Below are 24,469 nucleotides of genomic sequence, written 5' to 3' on the forward strand. Positions count from 1 at the left end.
ACTGCAGTTCAGTGTAACAATGAGAACTCTTAAGAATATGAAAAATGTTTATGAAATGAGCCATTGAATTTAAAACTATATATGCAGGCTGATTATATGTAATGTGCATATGGACAAAGCCTATCAGATCTCAGGTATGGGTTTAGGGTGGCAGTGTTATGGGCAGTTTATTGTTCTCGTTAGAAATTCTCAGGAAGTTTTATTGTGATCTTCACATACAGAAGGCCCTGAGAAGCAGAGAAAATGGCTCCTGCCCCCATTAGCAGTTACTAGTCCATCCCCCTTTGTCCCTTCCCCATCACACTCCTGCAAAAACACGGCCTCTAGGAGGTGAGCAGCCAAGACTGGCAGACCAAACACAGCAAGGGTGTTGAAATCTTAATCTCTTCCAAGGTCTCAGCTTGGCAGACAGCTCTTGGAGATTTTCAGGAAATGTTTGATTCCCGTTAAATGAATGGTCAACCCAACCCACATCCATTGCCATCGAGTCAACTCCAACTCGTATAGAACTGTGTCCTTACAGTTTCCAAGGCTGTAATCTTCACAGAAGCGGACTGCCACATCTTTCTGCCTCAGAGCAGCTGGTGGGGTCAAACTGCCAGCCTTTCAGTTAGCATTTGAGTGCTTAACCACTGTGCCACCAAACCGGTTGCTTTCGAGTTGATTCCAACCCATAGCAACCCTGTAGGACAGAGTAGAGCTGCCCCATAGGGTTTCCAAGGAGCGGCTGATGAATTAGAACTGCAGACCTTTTGGTTAGCAGCCTGAGCTCTTAACCACTGCGGCACCAGGGCTTACTAAATGACCAAGCTGGGCCTCAGCTCATAACTCCACCCCCCAGGCTGGCCTGCTGGAGACTCATGCATATACGGTGTGCATACTGGGAAGGCCAAGGTGGCACCTTATCCAGTCTCCTTCCAAGCCTCACTTGCTGTAACAGACGTTCAGGCAGGCAAAGGACACAAGTAGCCTGTGCCACCACCCAGTTGTGTGCCAGCCTTTCTCCAGTCCCAGGTGATATACCCACTTTCAAGCTGCTGTGAGCTACTGTTAATTTGGCCCCGACTCTGCCGACCACATGCACAATGGAGCAAAGCCCTGCCTCACTGTGCACCATCCCCACGATCGCTTGTGGATCAGACCATTGTGATCCACAGGGTTTTCAGTGGCTGATTTTTGAAAGTAGGTCACCAGGCCTTTCTTCCTAGTCCATCTTAGTCTGGAAGCTCTGCTGAAACCTGCTCAGCATCACAGCAACACGCAAGCCTCCACTGACAGCTGGGTGGTGGCTGCGCATGAGGTGTGTCGGCTGGGATTCGAATCTGGTCGCCCTCATGGAAAGTGCGAATTCTACTGCTGAACCACCAATGCCTCAGTCTCAGGCTAGACCGGAGCATACCTGCTGACAACAGTGCTCAGAACGTACACAAAAGAGAATAAAAGCTGATGTTTACCAAGCCCCTATTAAGGGCCAGCACTGGGCTCTTGTTTTTAACTTACTGTGTTTCCATTTTTGTTAGTATTATTCCCGTTTTAGAGATGGAGAAATGGAGGTGCAGAGAGCAGTTTACTCAAGGTCACACAGCCAGTAAGTTATGGAGCCAATGCCCCATCCCTAGTCTTCCCAGGAACTTTCAATGATGTGCAGATCTGAGCCCCCAACTTCTGTAGAACTGCATCCGAGATGAATTATTCCGCCTGTTGGAACCACTTTCCCAACAGGATATGAAGAGAGATCTTAGCACTTTGCTCACTTTGTTCCTTGTGACATGATAGCTAAAAGGAAATCAAATTTCAGGGGATAAATATGCTAGCTCATTATACCAGCATGCTTTTTTGATAAGGAATCTTTGCCTTTATTTATGTGTCTTTCAAGTCAATACCTTCAAATGAATGTATAAAAAATAGAACCAAGGAACTGATAATGACTTTGAAGGATGTGGATTCTGTAACATGTGCCTTCTAAAGAGCTGCGTTTCTTCTGTCCAGACGTCGTTGATATCACACAGGTGTCTGGCTTAGTCACCTAGAGAGCCATTTCTGCATCACTCAGTGAGAGTCTTGACCTGTGGCCCTGGGATTACTTACCTCTACTGTACTCTTTATAATTGAGAAGAAATGTGTACTTCCCCAAGCATAACACATCTTTAGCTTTCCCCGAGAATCTCAGAAATAAGGGCAAAGATTTCAAAAACTAAATCCACGTCCTTTTGGTTTGGCAGTGTTGCTTGGCCTACCATTGTTGTTGTGTTGTTACTGGGTGCCATGGAGTCAAAAGCAAAGTTATACCCACCTGAAGTTCAAACCAGGTAGTAGGTCATTGGATGGATGCTATTGGGTGGTTGGAATGCATGACACAATTGAAGCTATAACAATACTGAAATCCTATTGGTAGCTTGACTTCTAACATTTATTTTCTACAGAATGTATTGCTAAGCCTTCCCTAGATCACATGGGTGTTCCTAGTCTTAGAGCCATGCTCAAATGCTCCTGGTTGCTTCTAAAGACTCAGTCACTCTGGAGCTGTCTCTAAGTCTAGCCAAGTGCTTCTCAGGGATGTAATTGTGTGCTTACCTCCCCCTCTCCCCTAGAAACTCATGATGGGGATTGTGTTCACTGCTGGTGGTACACAGAATGACCTGAAGCACACGAGCATGGGGTTGGTCAAATAGCTCCCCCTTTATGCTCCTTCACCATGAAGCCCAAGATAAGCCTGCCCAATGTCAAAAGCGGGACGCATTGCCCGCCTATCCATCCCTTTATATGTTCACTCAGCACATACTGTGTGCCAGACACTATGTTAAGTTTTGAAATTACTAAGACAAGAAAGATACAAATAGTTCCTGTCCTCAAGGAGTGAAGACAAGCATTAAATAAATGCTAATTTCAAGTGTGAAAAGCATTACAAAGGAAATTTCACGTCATCAGCTGCGTGGACCCATTTTCTGGAATCAGTCATCATTCCCTGATCAGACTAGGAAGACTCATGTGATTCTTAGCAATAAATTCTGTAGAAAATAAAGGTTAGAAGTCAAGTTCCCAACAGGATTTCAGTACTGTAATGGATTAAACTGTGTCATTCATCCCAACCATCCAATAGCATCCATCCAGTGACCTACTACCTATGTGAGCTTCAGGTGGGTATGTCTTTGGCTTCGACTCCACAGCACCCAATAACAACACAATGATAGGCCAAAATGGTAGCTCTACTGTAGCTCTCAATAATCCCAGAAAGAAGTACACCCTGAGAGTGTGCTCAGAAAATGTGGCCAAAGATCATTCTAAGGGACCACTCTAGGGTAAACCAAGGCCAGGGAGATTGAATTCATTTCACAATAAAGAATTGAGACTATGCAAATGTACCTTTCCAATATACAATGTACTGAAACTTAATGTAGATGAATGGATTATTTCACAGATAGCCCACCCAGGGTGTCAAACCATGCTGGTCTGGTTGATTTCACCGTGTGACCTGAGGATGACAAAGGTGTTATTGGTTCTGCCCTCTTTTCCAGGAAGCATAAGGGGAATGGTTTTCCCAGTTGATGTTTCCCTATACATGTACCCCACTAACTTAAGGTGCTTCCCTGCCCCAACAAAAGCAGAATGTCTTTAAATGAAAACTTTGTGGGCCAAATTTGCATTCTGTCCTTCCAGCGACAGGATGAGCTCGTTATTAAAACACTGTTGAATTCCTCAACCTACCTTGTCATTGCAGTAGCAGTTACTTTTCAGACTTTACAAAAAAAAACAGTGATGTTCTAAAGAAGGGGTCTGATGGATGGCAGGAAATGATTCTGGGGTCTGTTAATTAAAGTGAGGTGATAAGAATCTTTTTTTTTTTTTTCATCTTTCCACGTAGGACTGTCAGCCCTGAACTCAAGTCTTATGCCCTGGGAGTTCTTTTTCTCCTCCTTCGTTTGCTGGGTACGTATTATCTCTTTATTCCCTCAGTAATGAATTGGTTACTTACTACCAGGTGAGTAAATATCAGTGCAATGGTCCCATTTCTTGGATTTATTTCTCTTTTCTATGAAGTTCAATTATTAGTAAGTGAGAGAGGCTTTTACTTCTACAAATTTTACTGAGTAAGACGTAAACTCAGGCGCTCCTTGGATATTGCAAAGTTTTCATTTATGCCAGCCTATCTTCCTGCCACCCTGAATTCCCAATGGCATAAAGGCGAACAGTGATGGCACCAAAAGGGACAAAAATTGCTGGTGTAATTTGGCATCCTCATCAAGCTACCCATGAGCAGCTTGTTAAATGTTTCATTTCTCAGGCTGCCAGCTGGGAGGGAGAGAGAGAGGCATTCTCACGTTGCCTCGCAAATGGAAGTACTTTGCACCCTTTAAATTCTTCCACACCGATTTAGTTTATTTACCTTGGGTTTCTGGGATGGGACAAGTGTGACCTTCATGCTGTTGGGCTACTTTCTAAGGTTTGGTATGGATGAAAGGAATAGACTCTAACTCTGCCTTTGTTAAGATGGAAAAACAGAGAATGTGAATAGTTAATGACTCACCCAGGGCCATGTAGACTGGCTAAGGCAAAGCTGGAATGGCCACCCAGAGAGCCTGGCTCTCAGCAGGGCCCCACCCTTTCCTCTGGACCACACTGTTGCTTTATGAACATCCTTTGTCAAGGCCAAAGTCAAGATAGGATAACTGTAATTTTCCCCTTGAATAATAGGGAAGTGGTTTTTTTTAATGGACTTTAAGTTATAAAGTAATGTGCAATAGGAAATAACTGGGGCCTGTATTTTCAGAGTAAAAATAAAATTCCTCTTTCCAAGTATGTGCTCATGGATGAGCACATAGACTTAGGTACAAAAATGTTTATAAAAATGCTTAGAGTCATTTAAATAAATCATGGTGTATGATCGCAGTAGACTTTATATTCCCCTTTAAAATTCCGTGAAGAAAAATACAAATTTGGAAAGGGGCATGTGCTATGTGAAGAGGAAGAAAGGTGTATAGTGTAATAGATATCAGATGTTTTTGAAGTATGTATAAATGTGGAAAAAATATTAGAAAACTAGACATCTAAATGTTAACAGTGATTATCTTTGAGTTATGAAGCTATACAGTAAAACCTGCAAAAGCCAGAAGCTGGATACGGTGGAAACCTGTCAGAGAAGGAAAACTCAAATATTTTCCACTAACAGAGAGCGATAGATAAATGCTAAGGCTATATCCTGTAAAGGCAGAAAACTTGAGAGAACCAGAAAAACGTGACAGTCCCATTGAGTTCCAGCTCTTGCAGGTTTCACTGTACATGGTATTTTCTAACTTTGTTTAATATTTTTTAAGTGAGTACATATATATATAACTTATATAATGATATTAATTCTTATATAATTGATATATGAAAAAAGAAAGCTATTCCCTCTTAGATCTATTAATAAGGTAAGTTCCTATCTGGGAGAAATGCGATATCCACCCCTCCTGACCTCTCTTCTGTGCTGTAGCCAATAATTTCCAGTCAGTCATTGTAAGCATTCCTGCCGTGCCTGGGACAAGGCCTCAGAATCCTTCTCAACCACTATTGATCCATGTATGTTGGTCCACATATGAAATTTTAAATAGCATCTCTATCTTCTTTCTATTTCATGGAAAATAGAAATGCCCTAGGTCTATAAAGCTGCCCCAGTTAAAACAAGTTCAGAACTCATACAAAAATAAACCAAAATAAAAATAAAATAGAGAATAAAAATAAAAGCCTTCCTAGGAAGCTGCAGGGGAAACCCTGGTGGTGTAGTGGTTAAGAGCTATGGCTGCTAACCAAAAGGTCAGTGGTTCGAATCCACCAGGCACTCCCTGGAAATTGTATGGGGCAGTTCCGCTCTGTCCTATACAGTGGCTATGAGTTGGAATTGACTCAAAGGCAATGGGTTTGGTTTTGGGTTTTTGGAGGAAGCTGCAGTAGCCTGCAGAAATCTACCAACCGCACGGAGTTATGATTACGCTGATCGTTTTTCTTACCGTTACCAGAGTAGAATGAATAAGGAATGTGTCACCGTGCCCCCCAGTGTCACCCCAGATGGTTGGGTAGATTGGTAGGTAGACAAAGAAAGTATAATATCAGCTAGGAAGTTGGGGACCCTGATTTTTGAAAATGGTAAAACCATCCCACATATAATTCATGCTACATATTAATATTTGCTGAGCATCTAGGGTGTTCCAAGCTCCATGGAGCACACAGAGGTAAATGACAATAGCCCTGCTCCTAAGAGTCCTGTCAGGGCTGACTGGAGCCCCGTCTGTAGAGCTGCTGGGGAGGTCTGGGCATCTGTAAACCAATGCTAAGCTCAATATGGCTGGAATGAAATAGTTAACCTTCAGAATAGTTGTTTTTTTTTTTTTAATTCTGCTTTTGGTGAAAGTTTACAGAATTAGTTTCCCATTCGATAGTTGTACATAAAGTATTCCACGACATTGGTTTCATTCCCCACGACATGTCAGCACTCCGCCCATTTCCGCCCTAGGCTCCCGGTTTCCTTTCGTCCAGATTTTCTACTCCTTCCTGCCTTCCCATCTTTGCTTTTGGCAAATGTTATCCTTTTGATCTCCTATAATTGATTGTTTTAAGGAGCTCGTTCCTCTCGGGTGTTACTGTTTTATTTTTATGGGCCTGTCTGTTATTTGGGTGAAAGGCCTTCAAGAATAGTTTTGATAGCGCAAATTGAAAAAAATTTTGCAAGCTATTTCTGAAACGTTAATGAAAATTATAGGACAATTAAAGGGAAAAGTGAGTTATAAGCCATGCAGTTTGATACTAAGATCATCATATGTTGCTCTAAAGGTGTTTCACTATTTTGAGTGTCTACCTCGGGAATAATCAGCCAGGCATTATCTAGAACAGTGTTTTTCAAACTTCTGTGACTATAATCCATAGCAAGAGATAAATTTTACATTATGGCCCAGTACAAACATGCATATACATTGAGCTGAAACAAAAATTCCATGAAAAAATGGGAAAAAAAAAAAAAAAAAACAGTAGCCGTTTAATCGGTTCCAACTCATGGCAACCCCATGTGTTCAGAGTAGAACTGTGCTCCATAAGGCTTTCTCAGTGGCTGATTTTTTAGAAGTAATTTGCCAGACCGTTCTTCCAAGGTGCATCTGGGTGGACTCGAACCTCCAACCTTTCAGTTAGGAGCTGAGCACAGTAACCATTTGCTCTACCACCCTTAATAGTACGATGTGCTCTGATACTTTCTTTTTTCCTCTCTTCTATTCTCTCCTATTCAGCTCTATTTCTTGCTTTTTTAAAAAGTCAGTCATGGCCCACTGTATTGATTTCATCTCCCACTATAAGTCATAAATCACAGTTTGAAATACCCTGCTCTAGAAGATTCTGACACAGTTCCATCTTTTAATTGAAAGCAGCTTATCAAAAAGTGTTTGCATATGACCTGATTCCATTTTCTGTAGCACTCAATAAAATTAACCACCATTATTGTTAATGAGGGACTGAACAAGAAATCAGATTCATGACTTTTTTTGTTCATCCTTTGTGCTGGGCCCCATGTTGGGGGTATCACAGTTCAGAGTGACAGGATTCATGATGGAGTCAGCACAGGCTCAGTGGGGCACACAGAAGGGCCACTAAACCGTGCTCTTGCATGGCGGGGCAGGGGCATGGGTTTAGGAAGGTCATCATGTCTACGCTAAGAGCTGATGAGTTATCCAGGTGAGGAGGAAGGAGAGAACGTATTAGACAGAGGGCTGAAAAGGGCAAAAGCCTGGAGGTGAGGAAAGGACAGGGTATGTTAGGAGCTGCTTTGAACACCAATGGAAAGGAGTTGGTAGAAAGGGTGGAGGCAGGGACTGTGATGGCGCCAGTCATTGTGGGACCATGAGCTTCCCCAGCTGCCCTCAGAGCCCTGGAGTAAAAGCAGGAAGTGGCTGGTGGTATCAACATAAGTGTGAGGGTTTGTGGGCAGCTGCAGTGGAAGCAAAGCAATTGAGCATGATGGCCTAAGTGTGACTAAAGTGATTGGCCACCGTGCCTGGGCTGGAGAAGGAAGGAAATAAAAACAGGAGAAAGTGGAGAGCTCAAAGAGATAAAGAACTGTAAGAACTGGCCAGTGCCCCTCATGCACAGCCACTACCATCTTGTCTGTGGAGACTTGCGTGCTGCTGTGATGCTGAACAGGTTTCAGTAGAACTTCCAGACTAAGAGAAACTAGGAAGAAAAGACTGGCAATCGACTTCCAAAATCAGCCAATGAAAATCCTATGGATCACAGTGGTCATATCCACAGCCGATCACAGGGCTGGCGCAGGACCAGGCAGTGCTTCATTCTCTTGTGCCAGGGGGTTGCCATGAGCTGGGGGCCAACTGGATGGGAGCTAACAACCACCACAACTGGCCGTATTAATATAATAGAAAAAGAGAATAGGAAGTTGTGGTCAAAGATTTCTTGTCTGAATTTGAGGCTACAGAGGTGGGGCAGGTCTGAAGAACGTGCTTGACCGGAGTGGAAGGTGGGTGAGGAGCCTTGTTATTAAGGGGGACAAGTTATAAAAAAGGCCACGTGTGGAATGGGGGAGGGGAGCGGGGAGGGAGATACTGAGCTGGATGAGTCAGTCCATTCAGAATAAACTGAATCATCTCCTCATAGCAGAATTCCTGGTGTTAGCAAGCCCACCGTTCTTCAGCCTTTTTTAAAGGTCACGGTCACGGCTTTCCTTCCTAGCTGTGGGCAAACCATCTGCTCCCGGGTCTGACGTAGAATCTTGCTCCTGGAGCTACTACATGCCATGGACGTTAAAGCCCCAGAACCAAACCCATTGCTGTCAAGTTGATTCTGACTCATGACGACCCCGTGTGTTACAGAGTAGAACTGCTTCATAGGGTTTTCTTGGTTGTAACCTTTATGGAAGCAGATCACCAGGCCATTCTTCCGCAGAGCAGCTGGGTGAGTTTGAACCACTAACCTTCAGGTTAGTAGTAGAGTACAAACTAGTTGCACCACCTAGGAACCTTTGCTGAAACAAATATCTGCTAAGATTCTGCTGTGTTCAAGGCACTGTTCCAAGTGCTAAAAAGAGTGTAAAAATAAACAGGAGCCAGTGTCCTGCCTTCAGCAGCCACTGGTAGAAGGGAGCCAGTGTGGGGCATGTATAAGATTAGAAGAGCTATAAGGAATTGGAGTCTGGAGGGAAAGATTTTACTTGGCTATGTAGTTGTCAGTATGGAGCAGCCAATGGCTTTTGATAGGAGAGCAAATGTACCAGCAGAATTCTGATTTAGGAAGATTAGCCTGGCAGCAGTGTACAAGGTAGTTGCCAGAGTGCAAGGTAGTTACCCAAACCTGTTGAGCTCAAAAGAAGGTGGCCTGGGGCAGAGCAGTGTGACTGAAAGGCCAGGACAAAGGCATACAATATCATGAAGGCAACATCTATGGAACTGCCCCTCTCCCCTCACCTGATTATGTAAATGAAAGGAAAAGAGAAACAACAAAAGTTCAAGACAAAGCTGAGCTTTCGAGTCCTATGACTGGGCCTGTGGAGGGCCTTTTAAAGAATAAGATACCAGAAGCAATTAATAAAGCATCCCAAGGGTATTGGGAGTGCTGGACCAGCCTTTCCACCACAGACTCTCCTCCCACAAGTGCTTGCTCTGGCTTATAGAGCCACCCGCGGAGCAGAAGGCACTGAGTGCAGCTCCTTATGCAGGTGTCATTCCTCCTGTGGCCTTGGGTGATGGGTGAGTTACTCTAGGGAAGGAGCATCTTGGAAGCTCCTGATATGGCTCGCCAAATGTTTATTACACTCCTACTGTGAGCATCGTGTTGAATATAAAGATGTTTATGGGTAAGTGGGAGAAATATACACGTCACACAAGTGCTTTGGAAGAAGGCAACACAGGGTGCTCTGGGACCCTGGCCATGGGATGGGAAGGAGTGAGATACAATGGCAGGAATTGAGTGAAAAACCTCGTCCACTCACCTGCGCATGTATGTGTATATTCAGCACACATTTCTTAAGCATCAGACTCTTTCATCAGTGTACGTGGCCTCCTGATGTATCTGCATCCCCCAGGATCTGCTTCCCGACCTGTGCTAAGGGGACACCCATGTTTACCATGAACCCCTCTGAAGCCAGGCACAGCTGGGTTTGAATCCAGTTCTGTCGTTACTGACCATGTGGCCTTTGGCAGCGTATTTAACCTCACTGAGCCTCAGTTACTTGAACGAGTGCCCAGGAATGAGATGAGAGCACAGTAGCTCCCCCAGACTGCCTGGATTTAAGAAAAGTCAATATCAAGTGTCCATAGAGGATACTTGCAGATGTCAGCTGTCTCGTATCTTTCTTGGCATTGCTGGAGCAAGAAACTCACTAATTTCTGCAGGAGACTGCTTTTCGACCTCCCTCTGTCTAGCTTGTGCTGGACATAACAGCAATTCTGCAGGTTGAATAGAGATTCTGTGGTGAATTCAAGTCTTGACAGGTGAGCTGTCAATATATAAATGTTAAATATAAATGGCAGCTTCCATTTTGTCCCATAAAGGAGTGTGAATTTATTTTTCTTACAAAAGCCTTTCGGTTCACCTTCTAAGTTTAGACCAAAGAGTATAAAGAGGCCCAGCCTTTTCAACCAGGGAAGAGAATGTAATAGCCAAAATATAAGACCCTAAGGCTTAATCTCTGTTAATAGATTCCAGGGAAACAGAGACAGTTTCCTTAAACGGTGCAACAGTGTCTGCATGGAAATATATTTTGCTGCAATTTGGGCCAGAGTATAATAGGAAGTAAGATTTAATCCTTTTAATATTCTTGGTAATAGCACATAACAGCAGTGAGCATCTGACAGCCTCCCCAACATTTGGGGGTTCGTCAGCGCCCTTATGGGGAAACTAGTTAATGCCTACACAGTTAGTGAATTCCTCCACAGGAGACTGAGGGAAAAGAGAAGGAAAAAGGGAGAGAACCATTCCCACAAGCTCCAGGGAGGAGAGGCTTCTGCCATAATACGCAGTCCCTAAGGCAGTCACTGTATCATCACCACCCTCCCTCCTGACTCCTTAGATAACTAAGGGCACGGAGTCCCTGGGTGATGCAGATAGTTAATGTATTTGGCTGCTAACCAAAAGGTTGGAGGTTCAAGTCCTCCCAGAGGGAACTCGGAAGAAAAGCCTGGCAATCTGCTTCTGAAAAATCAGCCATTGAACCACGGATCACAGTTCTACTCTGATACACAGGGGGTCACCATGAGTTGGAGTCGACTCAATGGCAACAGGGTTTTCTTTTTAACTAAGAGGAGCCCTAGTGGCACAGCAGTTAAATGCTTAGCTGCTAACCGAAAGGTCGGCAGTTCGAACCCATCAGCCACTCCGCAGGAGAAAGATGTGGCAGTCTGCTTCCGTAAAGATTTACGGCCTTGGAAACCCTATGGGGCAGTTCTACTCTGTCCTATAGTGTTGCTATGGGTCAGAATCGACTCAACAGCAGTGGGCATAACAGAAGTGAAGATGCTCAAAGCAAGAATAGACTAAACTACACTTCACCCACTCGGCCTCCTTTCTGAAGCACTTCATAGCCCTCCAACACTGACTTATTCTTTGGACACAAAGAACCGTTGCCAGTCGGGATTATTTCTTAAACCTTTGCTTGAAGAGTTTTCTGCAACTCTTTTTCTAGAGGCGGCAGTTTAAAAAAGGACAGATTTTCATTTACCCAAAGGGGTATAGAACAAAACCAAAGAGAAAGGAAGGGAACCAAATTTGAGAGCCCATTATGTGAGGGGCCTTCATACAGGGTGTCATTCAATCCTTACAAAAACTCTGCAAGAAGGTATTACTGTGCCCATTTTATAAACAATGAAACTGAGGCTCAGTACAGTTGAGTAACTTGCCCAGGGTCCCATAGTCCCCAAGTGGCAGAACTTGAATCCAAAATCAGCAGCTATCTCTGGCTCTAAAACTCACATTCCTTCCCTGCTACCAAGCAACCTCGGGCTGCATGTTTGGTCTCTGGAAAAAGCAGCAGCTCCATCTCCCTGCTGACAAGTATCAGTCAATACTGCCCGAGGTGTTCTGCCAAATAGTGAGAGTTTGTTTACAAAATAACAGTCTCCCAGCTTTCTCGCACAGTAACTGCCAAGGAGAAGGAAGAACTGCCACACTTTGGAAAGATCAGAACCCTCGTGCAGTTCACCTTCCGCACAAAACCAGGCCTCCACACACCAGTTATTCCCAGGAGTGTAGCAGAAAGGTAAATAAAGCGCTTTCTGTAGCCCTGGAAATAAGAGCTCTGAAATCTCCTCAAATCAACAAACTTTGAATGAGAACGAAGGGGATTATCGGGTTTGAGGTAAACTTGGAACAGATAATGAACCCCTCTCAACCTCCATTTCTTTATCTGTGAAAATAAGGGGGGTATAGGATACTGGTGGTTCAGTGGGAGATTCACCTTCCATGTGGGAGACTCGGGTTCGATTCCCACCCAGTGCACCTCAAACGCACAGCCACCCACCTGCCCACCCGTTAATGGAGGCTTACATGTTACGTTAATGCTGAACAGGCTTCAGTGGAACTTCCAGACTAAGACAGACTAGGAAGAAAGGCCTGGTGACCGACTTCTGAAAATCAGCCCATGAAAACCTTATGGATCACAACAGTCTGGTCTGTAGCCGATTATGGGGATGGTGTAGGAGTGGACAGCATTTCATTCCATTGTGCATGGGTTGCCATGAGTTTGTGCCTACTCAGTTGCAGCTAACAACAGTTAATAATGTGGGGCTGCACAGATGATTCATAATGTGGGCACAGCACCCTGTACAGCACCAGAGTCAATAAACAATAGTTAGCATTCTAGTCTTCATACTGTAGAAGTCTCCCATTGGTCCCTGGGGTGCCAGCAACTTGCAGGGAGTGTCTGCGCTTTTCTCTGGTCTACCTCAGTGCTAAAAATACAAGGACAAGTGGCTGTGTGGGAGAGTTTGTCATGGGGTGAGACTCCCGTTTGTGTCTCATCAGGTGAGTTTCAGAATGACAAAGGCCTCTGATGAAAAAGATCCAGTTAGTTCTTCATCACTGGTATTCTTTGCACACCTGGAATTTAGCCCTGATCGTTTGTGCTCGCCTTTGGCAAAGAAATGTAAGTCAATAAAAATGAAAAGATGAATCTGGTGGGAAAGCCGATATTTTTTCTATTCAGAAATATAAAAAGAATCTCATAAAGGTTATACTTAGGATGCTCGACCCCGGGTTTATTCTGAAACATCACCCCATGTCTCCATTATAACAAGAATAAGGCAGCAAAGAGTTCTGGCCAAGTGGCCGAACCATATACTTCCGTAACACTTTCATTTGTATCAATTCTCACCTGAGTCCTGAGAGGGACAAGTGCTGTTGGCTCCATTTTAAAGATGAAGAAACTGAGGTACAGAGAGATCAAGTAACTTGCTTTTGACTCCTTAAGTTAAAGGCTCTTTGAATCTCTACACAAATGCTCTCCAAAATATTGAGAATAATGTGAAAACTTACCTAGCCACTTAGCTTTCTAATTAGTAACTGTGTAGAGGCTTTCCAGGGCATTGGCATCTCACCTGGTAGTAGAATATGACAGCAGGCAGATAAAATTGCATTTTTAGTGGGTACAAGTGAGCCCTGCTTTAAAGACAACCCACTATTAGAAAAAGGTATATGAAGGAGGTGTTGTTGCTGTTATTTTTAGCTGTTGTCAAGTCAACCCCCAACTCATGGTGACCCCGTGCACAACAGAATGAAACGCTGCCTGATCGGTTGCAGATCAGACCGTTGTGATCCATAGGGTCTTCACTGGCTAATTTTCAGAAATAGATCGCCAGGCCTTTCTTCCTAGTCCATGTTAGCCTGGAAGCTCCACTGAACCTCTTCAGCATCGTATCAACACACGAGCCTCCACAGACAGATGTTGGCTGCACGTGAGGTGCCTTGGCGGGGAATCGAACCTAAATCTCCTGCATGGAGGGCGAGAATTCTGCACTGAACTACCATTGCCTCACATGGTGGCACTTTGGAGGAATATTTTGGTTTAAACTAGTATTACTGACTGATTCCCTTATATTGCAAATTTCCTTTGATGTGCTAAAAATAGGATCTGATTTGCCAAACTTGAATTTTCATGCAACTCTTTGGGAACCCATTCACCGTGAAGTAAGGGACAACTGTACTGTCAGTTTCTTCCACAGCAAAATTTGTCATGTATGTTCTTCATTCCCCATTGTGAAATGGCCATGAGACAGGTCACAAGAGGCAGAAGGAAGGGGAGGGAGGGGCATTTGGATGCTAATCACAACATTTAAAAAAGCTAAAAAATAAAAAGGTGGTTGGATTTGAGTTGTCCCACCGTGCCATGGGAACAGGCCAAATGAGCCTCTTTGATCCTCAGATCTACCCATAATTTAAATTGGTTTCAGATCTCAATTTATTTACCTACATGATGCGGATTGTGGCTTATTGTCTCTTACATGGTTGCCATGGCATTTCCCTCACGTGGCCCTATTTCAGTTAAATGAAGAAAGATATTTGTCCAGGGGCAAGGAGAACACACGGGGGCAGGTGGGGAGGGTGTCAAACACCTGGGCAGTCTTTGGACTGCCTTGGACACTGGGAAGGAGTTCATTCTACAGGACCAACCTGGCCGGGCACCAGGATGAGGAGCAGGATTTTGAGCTCAGAGTGTATTTATTAAATCAAGCTGCTGGGGAGGTTTATTGAGGTTTCAAATAGAATTCTTTCTCAGAAGAGTCTCTTTGGGGTAACAAATGATGGAGCTAGAGAGTGCCAAGGAAACCTCCGAGACACCAGGGTGTGCCAGCCTCATTAGCACGGGTAGGAGAATGCAGTCACCCTCTCACCTCATGGCAGGCCTGTCGTTAAGCCGGGGAAACGCTGCTTCCTTCATTAAGCCTGCCTTCCCACTCCCAGGCCTCCCTCACAGGGCTCCTCAGAAAGGAGACTCTGCAATGTGTAAGGCAGGCTGAATTATTCTGGCAATCAGGAATGGCCTTTGGGTCTGTGAACCCCTGAAATGCATGCATGGTTTTGTGGGCAAAGAGTCTATGTCTCAGCAAATTGTCAGAAGGATTTTCCTGAGTAAAAATAAAGCTCCAACACTCTAGGGCTAGCCCTGGAAGGAACACTCTGGATAGAGGTATATTGACAATGGGATCTTTGACTTGTCACAGTCTGGCTCTAAAGATTGCTTCCTGCCCCAGAGGTGTCTCACTGAAGGTGGTTACCATTAATTTGTATTAATGACCCATCCATTCTTTCCCAATTGTTTTCCAGCAGGCCAGAATCATCTGGGAATTCTATTTCAAAAATATTGATGACTGGGCCCCACCCTAAATGTTCTATTAGTTGGTATGAGATGGACAGTCCCCCCCTCCCCCCACCCAGATGATCCTAATATACAGCCAGGATTGAGAACAACCGACCTAGGGGACAACCAGAGGGAAATAATCACAGAGAGTAACAACACAAGACCAAATTAAGGATGGCAAATAGTTTTCTTCTGACCTGCCGTTTTGGTGACTGGTTGTACGCAGTGGCCCAGAATGCTGTGTTGTGAAGGTTTAAAACTCGGTCCCAGTTCAAATATTCTGATCCGGTGGTAATGTCGAGGGGTGGGGAAGTTGCCAGATCTTTTTAATTCTCGAACCAAATAAATTGTTTGATAAGGTATGGTGTACTCGTATCCAACTTCTTAGACCTTCTGGTTCCCTCCACTCAAGAGTGCACACAGCTCTAAAAGCCCCTGTACAAGAGAATGAGGCACACAGTAGAATGCATCTTTACCACTTCCCTCTGTGAGGTTGTACTTCTTTGAGTGACACTGAGATCCCCCGCTTCAGGGAAGACTGTTTTCCTTCTCAGGCTCTCAGAGTATGACAGTAATAATGATAATAATTCTAGCTGTCATTTATTTTGTGTTTACTGTGTACCAGGACTTGTTCTAAATGTTTTTCATGTGTTAAATTTATTAGTTCTTACAGAGATCTTATAAGGACTGTATTATTATTATCCCCATTGTGCAGATAAAGAAACTAAGGCACAGAGGGCCTAAATAACTTGTCTACAATTGTACAGTGAGTGACAGAGCTGAGACTCAAACCCACACTGTTTGGTGCTGCATAGCTCTTTTAACCACCATGCTATACAACCAGGGTCCCTGGGTACTACAAATGGTTAAGACACTTGAATTCTAACAAAAAGGTTGGTGATTTGAGTCTATCCAGACGTGCCTCGGAAGAAAGGCCTGGTGCTCTACTACCGAAATATCAGCCATTAAAAGCTCTGTTGAGCCCAGTTAGTATGGTAGGCACGCAGTCCTTTAACAAGAGATTCACGCCTAGGGGAAAAGGAGTTTGTCTCTTCATAAAACTCGCCATCAGAGGCAGAACGTTACATACCCTTTTCCCCCTACAGGCTTCATCCCCCCACCCCTCATCTTCGGGGCTGGCATCGACTCCACTTGCCTGTTTTGGAGCACATTCTGTGGGGAGCAGGGCGCCTGCGTCCTCTACGACAACGTCATCTACCGATACCTGTACGTCAGCATTGCCATCGCGCTCAAGTCCTTTGCGTTCATCCTGTACACCACCACGTGGCAGTGCCTGAGGAAAAACTATAAACGATACATCAAAAACCACGAGGGCGGGCTGAGCACCAGTGAGTTCTTTGCCTCTACTCTGACCCTAGACAATCTGGGGAGGGACCCTGTGCCCGCAAACCAGACCCATAGGACAAAATTTATCTATAATCTTGAAGACCACGAGTGGTGTGAGAACATGGAGTCTGTTTTATAGTGACTAAGGAGGGCTGGACTCTGTATTAGTAATCTGAGGGTCATTTTTCTTAAAAAAAAAAAAACAAAGAAAAAAGAGTTTAAAAAAAATCCGCGCACACAGAGACATATACGTGCACACACACGCACACATGCACACACATACACTCGTACAGACACACACATGCTCTTACACACATACACACACACATACACCCACATGGGACCTTTGTCCTTCTTCTCAAAACCAGAGCCAAACAGGATTCAGAATAAGGAGAAGGCTGAGATTATATGTTTGCGGTGCGGCCAGGGTTGCGGAGGACGTGCACACTGCTGGGGCCCAGAGTCTACTCTTGGAAGGCACCTCTCAGTTTTCGGGATGCCAACAGCTGCAAGCAACAGGCACTGCCAAATTCAGGGAACTGTGGTGGCCAGTTTGGAGGACGGACCTTTCCGGATGTACATACACATACAAAACAAAAAACCAACGTTAAGGAAAAAGTCTACTAAAAAAAAAAACACACATACACAAATTGACAACATGGCCAGGACAAGCACTAGTGACACACCCCGTGCCCCTCTCCCTCCACGCGGGAGGTGAGGAGGCATGCCCGCCGAGGAGTGGGAGCCCCACTCCCCACTCTAACTTTTGCAATATGGGTCACTGTGTAGACGACTCACCCAGTCTGCATGTGGTTCAAGGCCCCAGAGTTCTCTCAGCGATGCTAATGGGTGATCCGTGCTGGAGTCTGTAATTGGCACCTCTCACCAGCTCCATTTCCATGTTCAAGACTGAGGGCCTGGGGGGAGCCGTGAGTGGGGAGCCAGCACCTAACCTCCCCTCTGCAGCACCCTACTCCCCCCAGCCCCACAGAGTGACCTCAGGAAGCAATGGGCCTCGCCTGGCTATGACTGACTCCACTCAGAGCTGTTGAGGCCCAACCTAGTCCAAGTCATTTGCTTACATTTGCCAAACATTTTGCCATTTTTTAAGGAGAAAACAATGCATATGAATTTCAAACTGTTGTATGTATAATCCTCTAATACTCTTTTTAACCACTTCTAAAATCTGTGTTAACCCTTCCATCACTAACACAGTTCTCTAGGCCGAGTTTATTATGCTGGTTGCTTTTACTTTTCTCCTTTTTTAATGCACCAAAAAATATAATGTGATTCAAGGGATGCAGTTAATCTATGGTAATTTTTATGCTTTTTTCTTCACTCAGATACTCTACAAAAACATTAAGAAAATACGATGTTGTAAGAAGGGGGTCGGGGGGAGTGCTTCAAAAAGAGAGTGGATATGCAGCCTGCCTTTAAAAGAATCACATTTGAGACAACGGGATAATGTGATGAATTGCAAATTTGCCTTCTCGCTTTATTCCCCAAGATTCAGTGATCACTGTCATGGGAAGCCCTTGTATATTCACGTTCCACACTCTTGAGAGGCGCTCTTTCCAGCTGGTAGGGGGAGACACACCTGGTTGTGGGATTGTGTATAGGGGTCCAGACTCAGTGTGGTGATTCTGGGGCTAGGAGAGAGGAAACAGCTCCCTACCACAAGCTGTTGAGCAGTCTGGTCACGAATAGACCCACAAGCTCCTGGAAGCTACCACATGTCCAGTGTGTGAAAACGTCGATGATATATTTCAGGGTCCCTCTTGGACTAACGAGTCTTTGTGTGCCTTGAAAGTGGCTGAATCCTGAGCAGCTAGAGAATAAACCTGCCATTGTCTGGGATGAGAATCATGTGGAAAAACCTTTTGCAGCCAGCAGACAGAGCCTTATAAAAAGGCTGTTTCCATAAGGAGACAGAGCTTAAGTGTGCCGATCACGCGCACAGGCACACACGCATACACACACTCTCTGACAGAAGGCCTAGTTAATTTGCCCTTCATGCTTCTTTGGTAGTCCCTGGGTGGCGCAAACAGTTAACACACTTGACTGCTAACCTACGGGTTGGAGGTTGGAGTTAACACAGAGGCACCTTGGAAGAAAGGCCTGGTGATCTACTTCCAAAAAATCAGCCATTGAAAACCCTATGGAACACAGTTCTACTCTGACAGACATGGGGTCACCATAAGTTAGAGTCAGCTTGACACAGCTGGTTGGTTGGTTTGTTTGTTTTGATTTTTTGTTTTTATGCTTCTTCAGTGACCTTCATCCATGCCACACTCATGGCCCTCAAGGATTGGTTGGTTGGCTGGTTTTTCACCTCAGACATATATGTGCAGTACACCCACGCAACACCAAAAAAATCAGGGAAGAGAAGTGGGGGGCATTGTGCCAAATTTTTACAAACACTGTAAGCACAGAGATTTGAAAGATAGCCCCAAAACTTGAGAAAACACCAAGCAAGGATGACCAAAAAAGCTTGTGTCCTGGTTGCTGTGCCATGGTGATCAGCTGCCTGGGACAGGATGCTTCTGAAACAAGCCTTTCGTCTCTTTTGTGTTAGCCTGTCTTTGTTTATGAAAGTGGGGGCACTCATCAACATGTTAACGACTGAAAGGGGGACAGTGCTCCCATCAGTTCGTAAAATATGTACGCTCTGTCGCTTCTAAGCCTTTGATAACATTCTGTACATGGTTTGGTTTGGTTTGGTTTTGAAAATGTATTATTAATAGATCACTGCCCTCTTATATATTATTTCCTAGCTCTCCAGACCCACTGCACACACTTTGAGGCCCTAAGATCTCATGTTTTATGGGGCTATTTGCTTTAAAAAAAAAAAAAAAAAAAATTTTTTTTCCTGTACAACCTTTTGTATTTTGGATTTTTTTCCCCCCTAAGATTCTAGGATGGGTGAGAATAAGATGGTAGAATAACAAAGGAAAACAACTCCAGGGCTAAGTTTTATCACCAACTGGATATAAATTTCAACTCCCTGGGATTGCAATATGGCTTTGGAGTGTATTGTGTCACCTTTAAAGTTTTTAATTTCTCTCTCATACTACAGAACAGAAAACCCAGTCTAGTTCTAATTTTCCTTTTGTGCTACACAGAACCATTGAACATAAAATGCTATTAGATCTAGCCCCTTGGTTATTTGATTTTGAGTGGTATTTTGAATGAAAAGATTTTCTGATAAGATCTCCATTGGACTTAGAGAAAACAAAAATGTGAGGGATGGAATAAACCTAGAAAGTGAATGTTAGAGCTCTCTCTCTTCTGCTATAGACTCCTCCACCATGTAGGTGAACAAGCCCAGGAATGGATTAGAACATCTCTCTTGGCTGCAATTTTTGACAGATCTTTTTAACTCCTACATAAACCAAGACGTTTTTACGAACATTATTCCTGCATCTGTGGTAAACACATCTTGTAAAAGTGTCTCCAGGGGACAGGGTTTGTCGTCTTCCTTCAGATCTGCTGTGCAGTCAGGAACAACCTCAGTTTTGCCCCCTCTCCATGCCTCCACAGAAGGAAGGCAATGAGACAACAAGGCACCCTTGGGACAGTGTAGCTCCAGAAGGCCACAGCATGCGGGCGCTCCTCACAGCTAATGAAGGAGTGAGAGAAGCCACCTCTCAGAGCCCCCCTCAGGAGTTAGCACTGAGCAGATAAAATAATGAGAAACCGACAGCTAAGACATGATTTGAAAGCATTCCTCATATCTTCCGAGAAGGAAGTAATGTGCGTCTCCATAAAAATAGCTAATTTTTCACCACCTTACAATGGAACTCTGATAATGATTTTAAAGTTTGGGTATATGGTATCTGTATATTGAAGTCCCCTGAGTCCACGTCTCTGTCTCAAATAATGACCTAAAGTTTCTCAGACATGACAAGATTTCCCAGCCCTTCCTGTCAGAAAGCCCACAGCCCGAGGTAACCCATAGTCTGAGGTATCCCACAGCCATGTTCCACACAGGGCAACCAACAGGTCCCTGGTATGGTAGCCACACTGCTCCTGAGGAATTTTTCAGGAAAAAGACTCTCCCGTGGTTGTTAATGGGTATCTGCCACACCTTCTAAGTGAAGCCACTCACTGAGGAAAAAAATGTGGCAAAATACTTAAAAGGTCTCAAGTTTTCCAAGAGAGGTCACTCGTGAAATTTACCCTGAAAAATTAGTTTGAGACCCAAATATAGTCTTTATCCTCCTCCTCTGCCCTTTTCTCCTCATTCATTACACCCCACCTCTCCCAACTTATCCCAAACTCCCACCCTCTGATGAGCTGCGAGAACCCAGTCTTTCAGAGTAACTGGCCTTCTGACGGGCTACGGACCCCATCATGCACAGGGGTGTTACCATTACTCAAGGGTAAATTGGAAAGACAGAAGAATCTGGTGGAATATGTGAGGGAGATATTTTTGCTCAGTTACAGGGCATGGTGCCTAGGATAGCTAATGAAGGAGTGAGAGAAGCCACCTCTCAGAGCCCCCCTCAGGAGTTAGCACTGAGCAGATAAAATAATGAGAAACCGACAGCTAAGACATGATTTGAAAGCATTCCTCATATCTTCCGAGAAGGAAGTAATGTGTGTCTCCATAAAAATAGAGTTCCCACAGCTGCCCACCCCACCCCTGCCTCACATTCCTAAGTGATTTCAGCAACTCAGAGCGCTTCGCCATCACAGCAGGGAGGACATGGATTACAAATCGTTGCTAGCTGTGGACACAGGGACATGCTCACTTTTCATGGGCCATCCACATGCTAGCAGGACTTTTCTTTGCAGGGTTAATTTAATTTCAGTGTGCATTCTATGGGATTTATATTTTCCAAACATTAATTCCTTCATTTCTTCATTTTAAAATGTGTTTGTGTGCCAGGCCCTGGACCAGATACAAAGGTAAAAAAGACATGGTCCCCACCCTCAAAGAGCTCACAGTTTAATAATGAGTTAGACAGACCTGAACACAAACAAACACAATAGAATGTGTTAAGAGATAATGTCTGTCTGTATGTCTGGGTGCAACTAGGGTTGATTCATGGTGGTGGATGCCAAGAATGAGGAAGGCTTTAGAGAGAAGGTAGTCTAGGAGCCCAGAACCAAAGAGCAGTGGGTGTCTGCCAGTGGAGACAGGATGAGCAGGGCTAGAGAGTCCTTCTAGAGAGGGCCTCTAGCACAAGGCCAGCAAACTTTTTCTGTAAGGGCCAGAAAGTAAATATTTTAGGCTTTATAGGCCATGTGGTCTCTGTCACAACTACTCTATAGTTGTAGTGGGAAAGCAGCCATGTTGTTAGTTGCTGTCAAGTAGCCCCCCAACTCATGGCAACCCCATGTACAACAGAACGAAATGCTGCCCAATCCTGCACCATCCTCACGCTCATTGGTATGCTCGAGTCCATTATTGCTGCCGCTGTGTGTTTTGAGTGCTTTCCAATATAGGAGGCTTCCAGACTAAGACAGACTAGGAAGAAAGGGCTATCAATCTACTTCTGAAAATTTGCCAGTGAAAACAAATGGAGGACAACAAACATGGTCCAACATAGTGCTGGAAAGCAGCCACAGGCAATACCTAAATGAATGGGCATAGCTGTGTTCCAGTTAAACTTTATTTATAGAGATAGGCAGTGGCTAAGTTTGGCCCAAGGGCCATAGTGTGCCCAGCCGTGTTCTAGAACACAGGCTCAGAGACCTGGAACAGCACCACAGGATTGGGGGGGGGGGGGGCGGGGGTGCTACCAGCTGAGCATATGTGAGGCAGACCTCAGCACTCAAAAACTTCTGCTGTCATAGGGGCTGAATCGTGTTGGGTGGTTTCCCAGCTAGGTGACCATCAACTCTGACCTTCCAGACCGTGAGAGTCTAATTCAGGTATCTGGTTTTCCAAGAATGAGGTAAGTACCCCGTCTTATCATAATTGAAGGCAATATGTGATCTTTACCGTCCCTGACACTTGTGCAGTTCTGCCAAAGTAATCATCTTTATTTTTTAAGTGATGGAATTGGGCATTGGGAGGGAGGGAGATGCAGGAACCAGGAAAAAGAGAGTGAATACAGATATTGAAGAATAATCCAAATCCCTTCCCTTTCCTCCCACTAACACGAAACACTGTCACTAAAAAGCTAGTAGATTTGTCAGATACAATAATGGTTAAGCATGAATAAGAGCTACAGAGTCCCTGGGTGGCACAGCTAAGTGCTTGACTACTAACCAAAAGGTTGGGTGTTCAAACCCACCCAGAGGTACCTCAGAAGCAAGGTGTGGTGATCTGCTTCCAAAAGGCCACAGCCAGAGACACCCTATGGCATGCAGTTCTACCCTGCAACACATATGGTTGCCAAGAGTTGTAATTGAAATAATGAAAATAAAATACTAATAATAATTAAAGCTAGTATTTATCAAGTACTTAAACTTTAAACCAACTGCTAGGCCAAGCATATTATATGTGTCAGCTCGTTTAATCTCAATAACCCTGTTAGGTAAGAATGGTTCTTAGCTCCAACTTGCAGAGGAGGAAAATGAGACTTGGAAGGCTTCCAAAATGGGCTCAGGTCACAAAGCTAGGAATGACAGAGCTGAGATTCAAACCCAAGTCTAAGAAGCCAAAGCCCATATTCTTAGCCATTGTGGGTACTCCCTCCCAACTGGACAAGATGTAAAGGATCCCCTCCCCATCCATAGGGACTGCGTCATCAGGAAGACCCTGGACCCAGTGGGATCTGGGACCCAGCAGACTCTCACATGCCCCCTGATATAACAGGTCCAGGATACCACAGCAGCTGTATCCTGAGGACATCTTTTCTACCTGTGTCGTTCCTGGTCTTAGCCCCCAGCCACTAGCCTGGTGATCCGTTTATATGAGGTGTTCTACCAGAAGTGGAGAGGTAAGAGGAAGCAGGAGAGTCATCCACTCGAATCCATTCTGAAGCACACCTTCAAGCACCAAGATGCTAGAGAAGCATTTCTCAGTGTCAGCTCTCAGCTCCAGAGGGAAACCCTCAGACTGCTCTCAGATCCAGCGCCACTGCCATCCACATCACCAACACAGAGAAAGCTCGGCCCTGGCCCAGGGGCTTCAAACACACCAAAGCTGGTTGTTGGTTGGACATAAGTCTATTCTCAGATGCTAGGCTTTTAGGAACAGAATTTCTTGACATTTTTATTTTTGTAATAATGACTTAGGCCAACAATCAGTAGTTGATTATCAGAAGTTTTGAATATTTTTCCGTAAGGTAGAAATGACTATTTTCTTTGAATATAGACAGATGGAACAACATAGTATTTTCTAGAGGTTTAACATTCTGAAGTTTGAGATTTTGCTTTCTCATTAAGTCCCCCCAAATAATGTTTTTCTTAAATTATATGAACCTAATAAAAGATGGCCCTCCTGGAGATATTTGTCAAGACTGTTTGATTGTATAATCTAAGGCTGTAAAATGAATTGGAAGTGTGCAATGTAGAAGTTTCATTACGAGAGGACCCTAACTGACATATAAAGTATACTCTAGTCCAGCACCTTATAAGAGGGAAGGAGCTAGGAGTTTTTTGTTTGTTTGTTTGTTTTTAATGAAAACTAGCCAACACTTTAATGATGTGAGTAACCATGAAGATAAAACCTTGGGTCTATTACAGAAAGATAAATATCAGGGTCTGAAGACTCCTTCTCTAAAATAAAGCTACCCTACCACACACTTTTTAAATAGAATTGGTGGAATGTTGAAGACTCAATCTTCTCTAAGAGTTCACCAAAACCAAACCTGTTGCAGTTGAGTCGATTCCGACTCATGGCGACCC

At 44.3% G+C, this 24,469-nt stretch overlaps 1 protein-coding gene across 3 annotated transcripts in view; it reads left to right on the forward strand.

The window, feature by feature from the left end:
- Positions 1-24,469, forward strand: part of SLCO3A1 (solute carrier organic anion transporter family member 3A1) — a 350,108-nt gene that overhangs the window by 322,664 nt on the left and 2,975 nt on the right. Inside the window, exons 9-11 of one of the 3 annotated variants that reach the window (XR_007519927.1) lie at positions 3,863-3,927; positions 16,426-16,668; positions 22,469-22,569. Coding sequence is in view for 2 of the 3 variants with exons in the window: in XM_049906090.1 (XP_049762047.1) it covers positions 3,863-3,927; positions 16,426-16,805 (445 nt within the window). In the remaining variant the exon portion in view is untranslated. Of the gene's footprint in view, positions 1-3,862; positions 3,928-16,425; positions 17,309-22,468; positions 22,570-24,469 lie in introns of those variants that run through there. The other 2 variants (XM_049906091.1, XM_049906090.1) reach the window with 2 other exon arrangements.

Source organism: Elephas maximus, chromosome 13, assembly GCF_024166365.1.
Source record: "Elephas maximus indicus isolate mEleMax1 chromosome 13, mEleMax1 primary haplotype, whole genome shotgun sequence".
Taxonomy (NCBI): Eukaryota; Metazoa; Chordata; class Mammalia; order Proboscidea; family Elephantidae; genus Elephas; species Elephas maximus.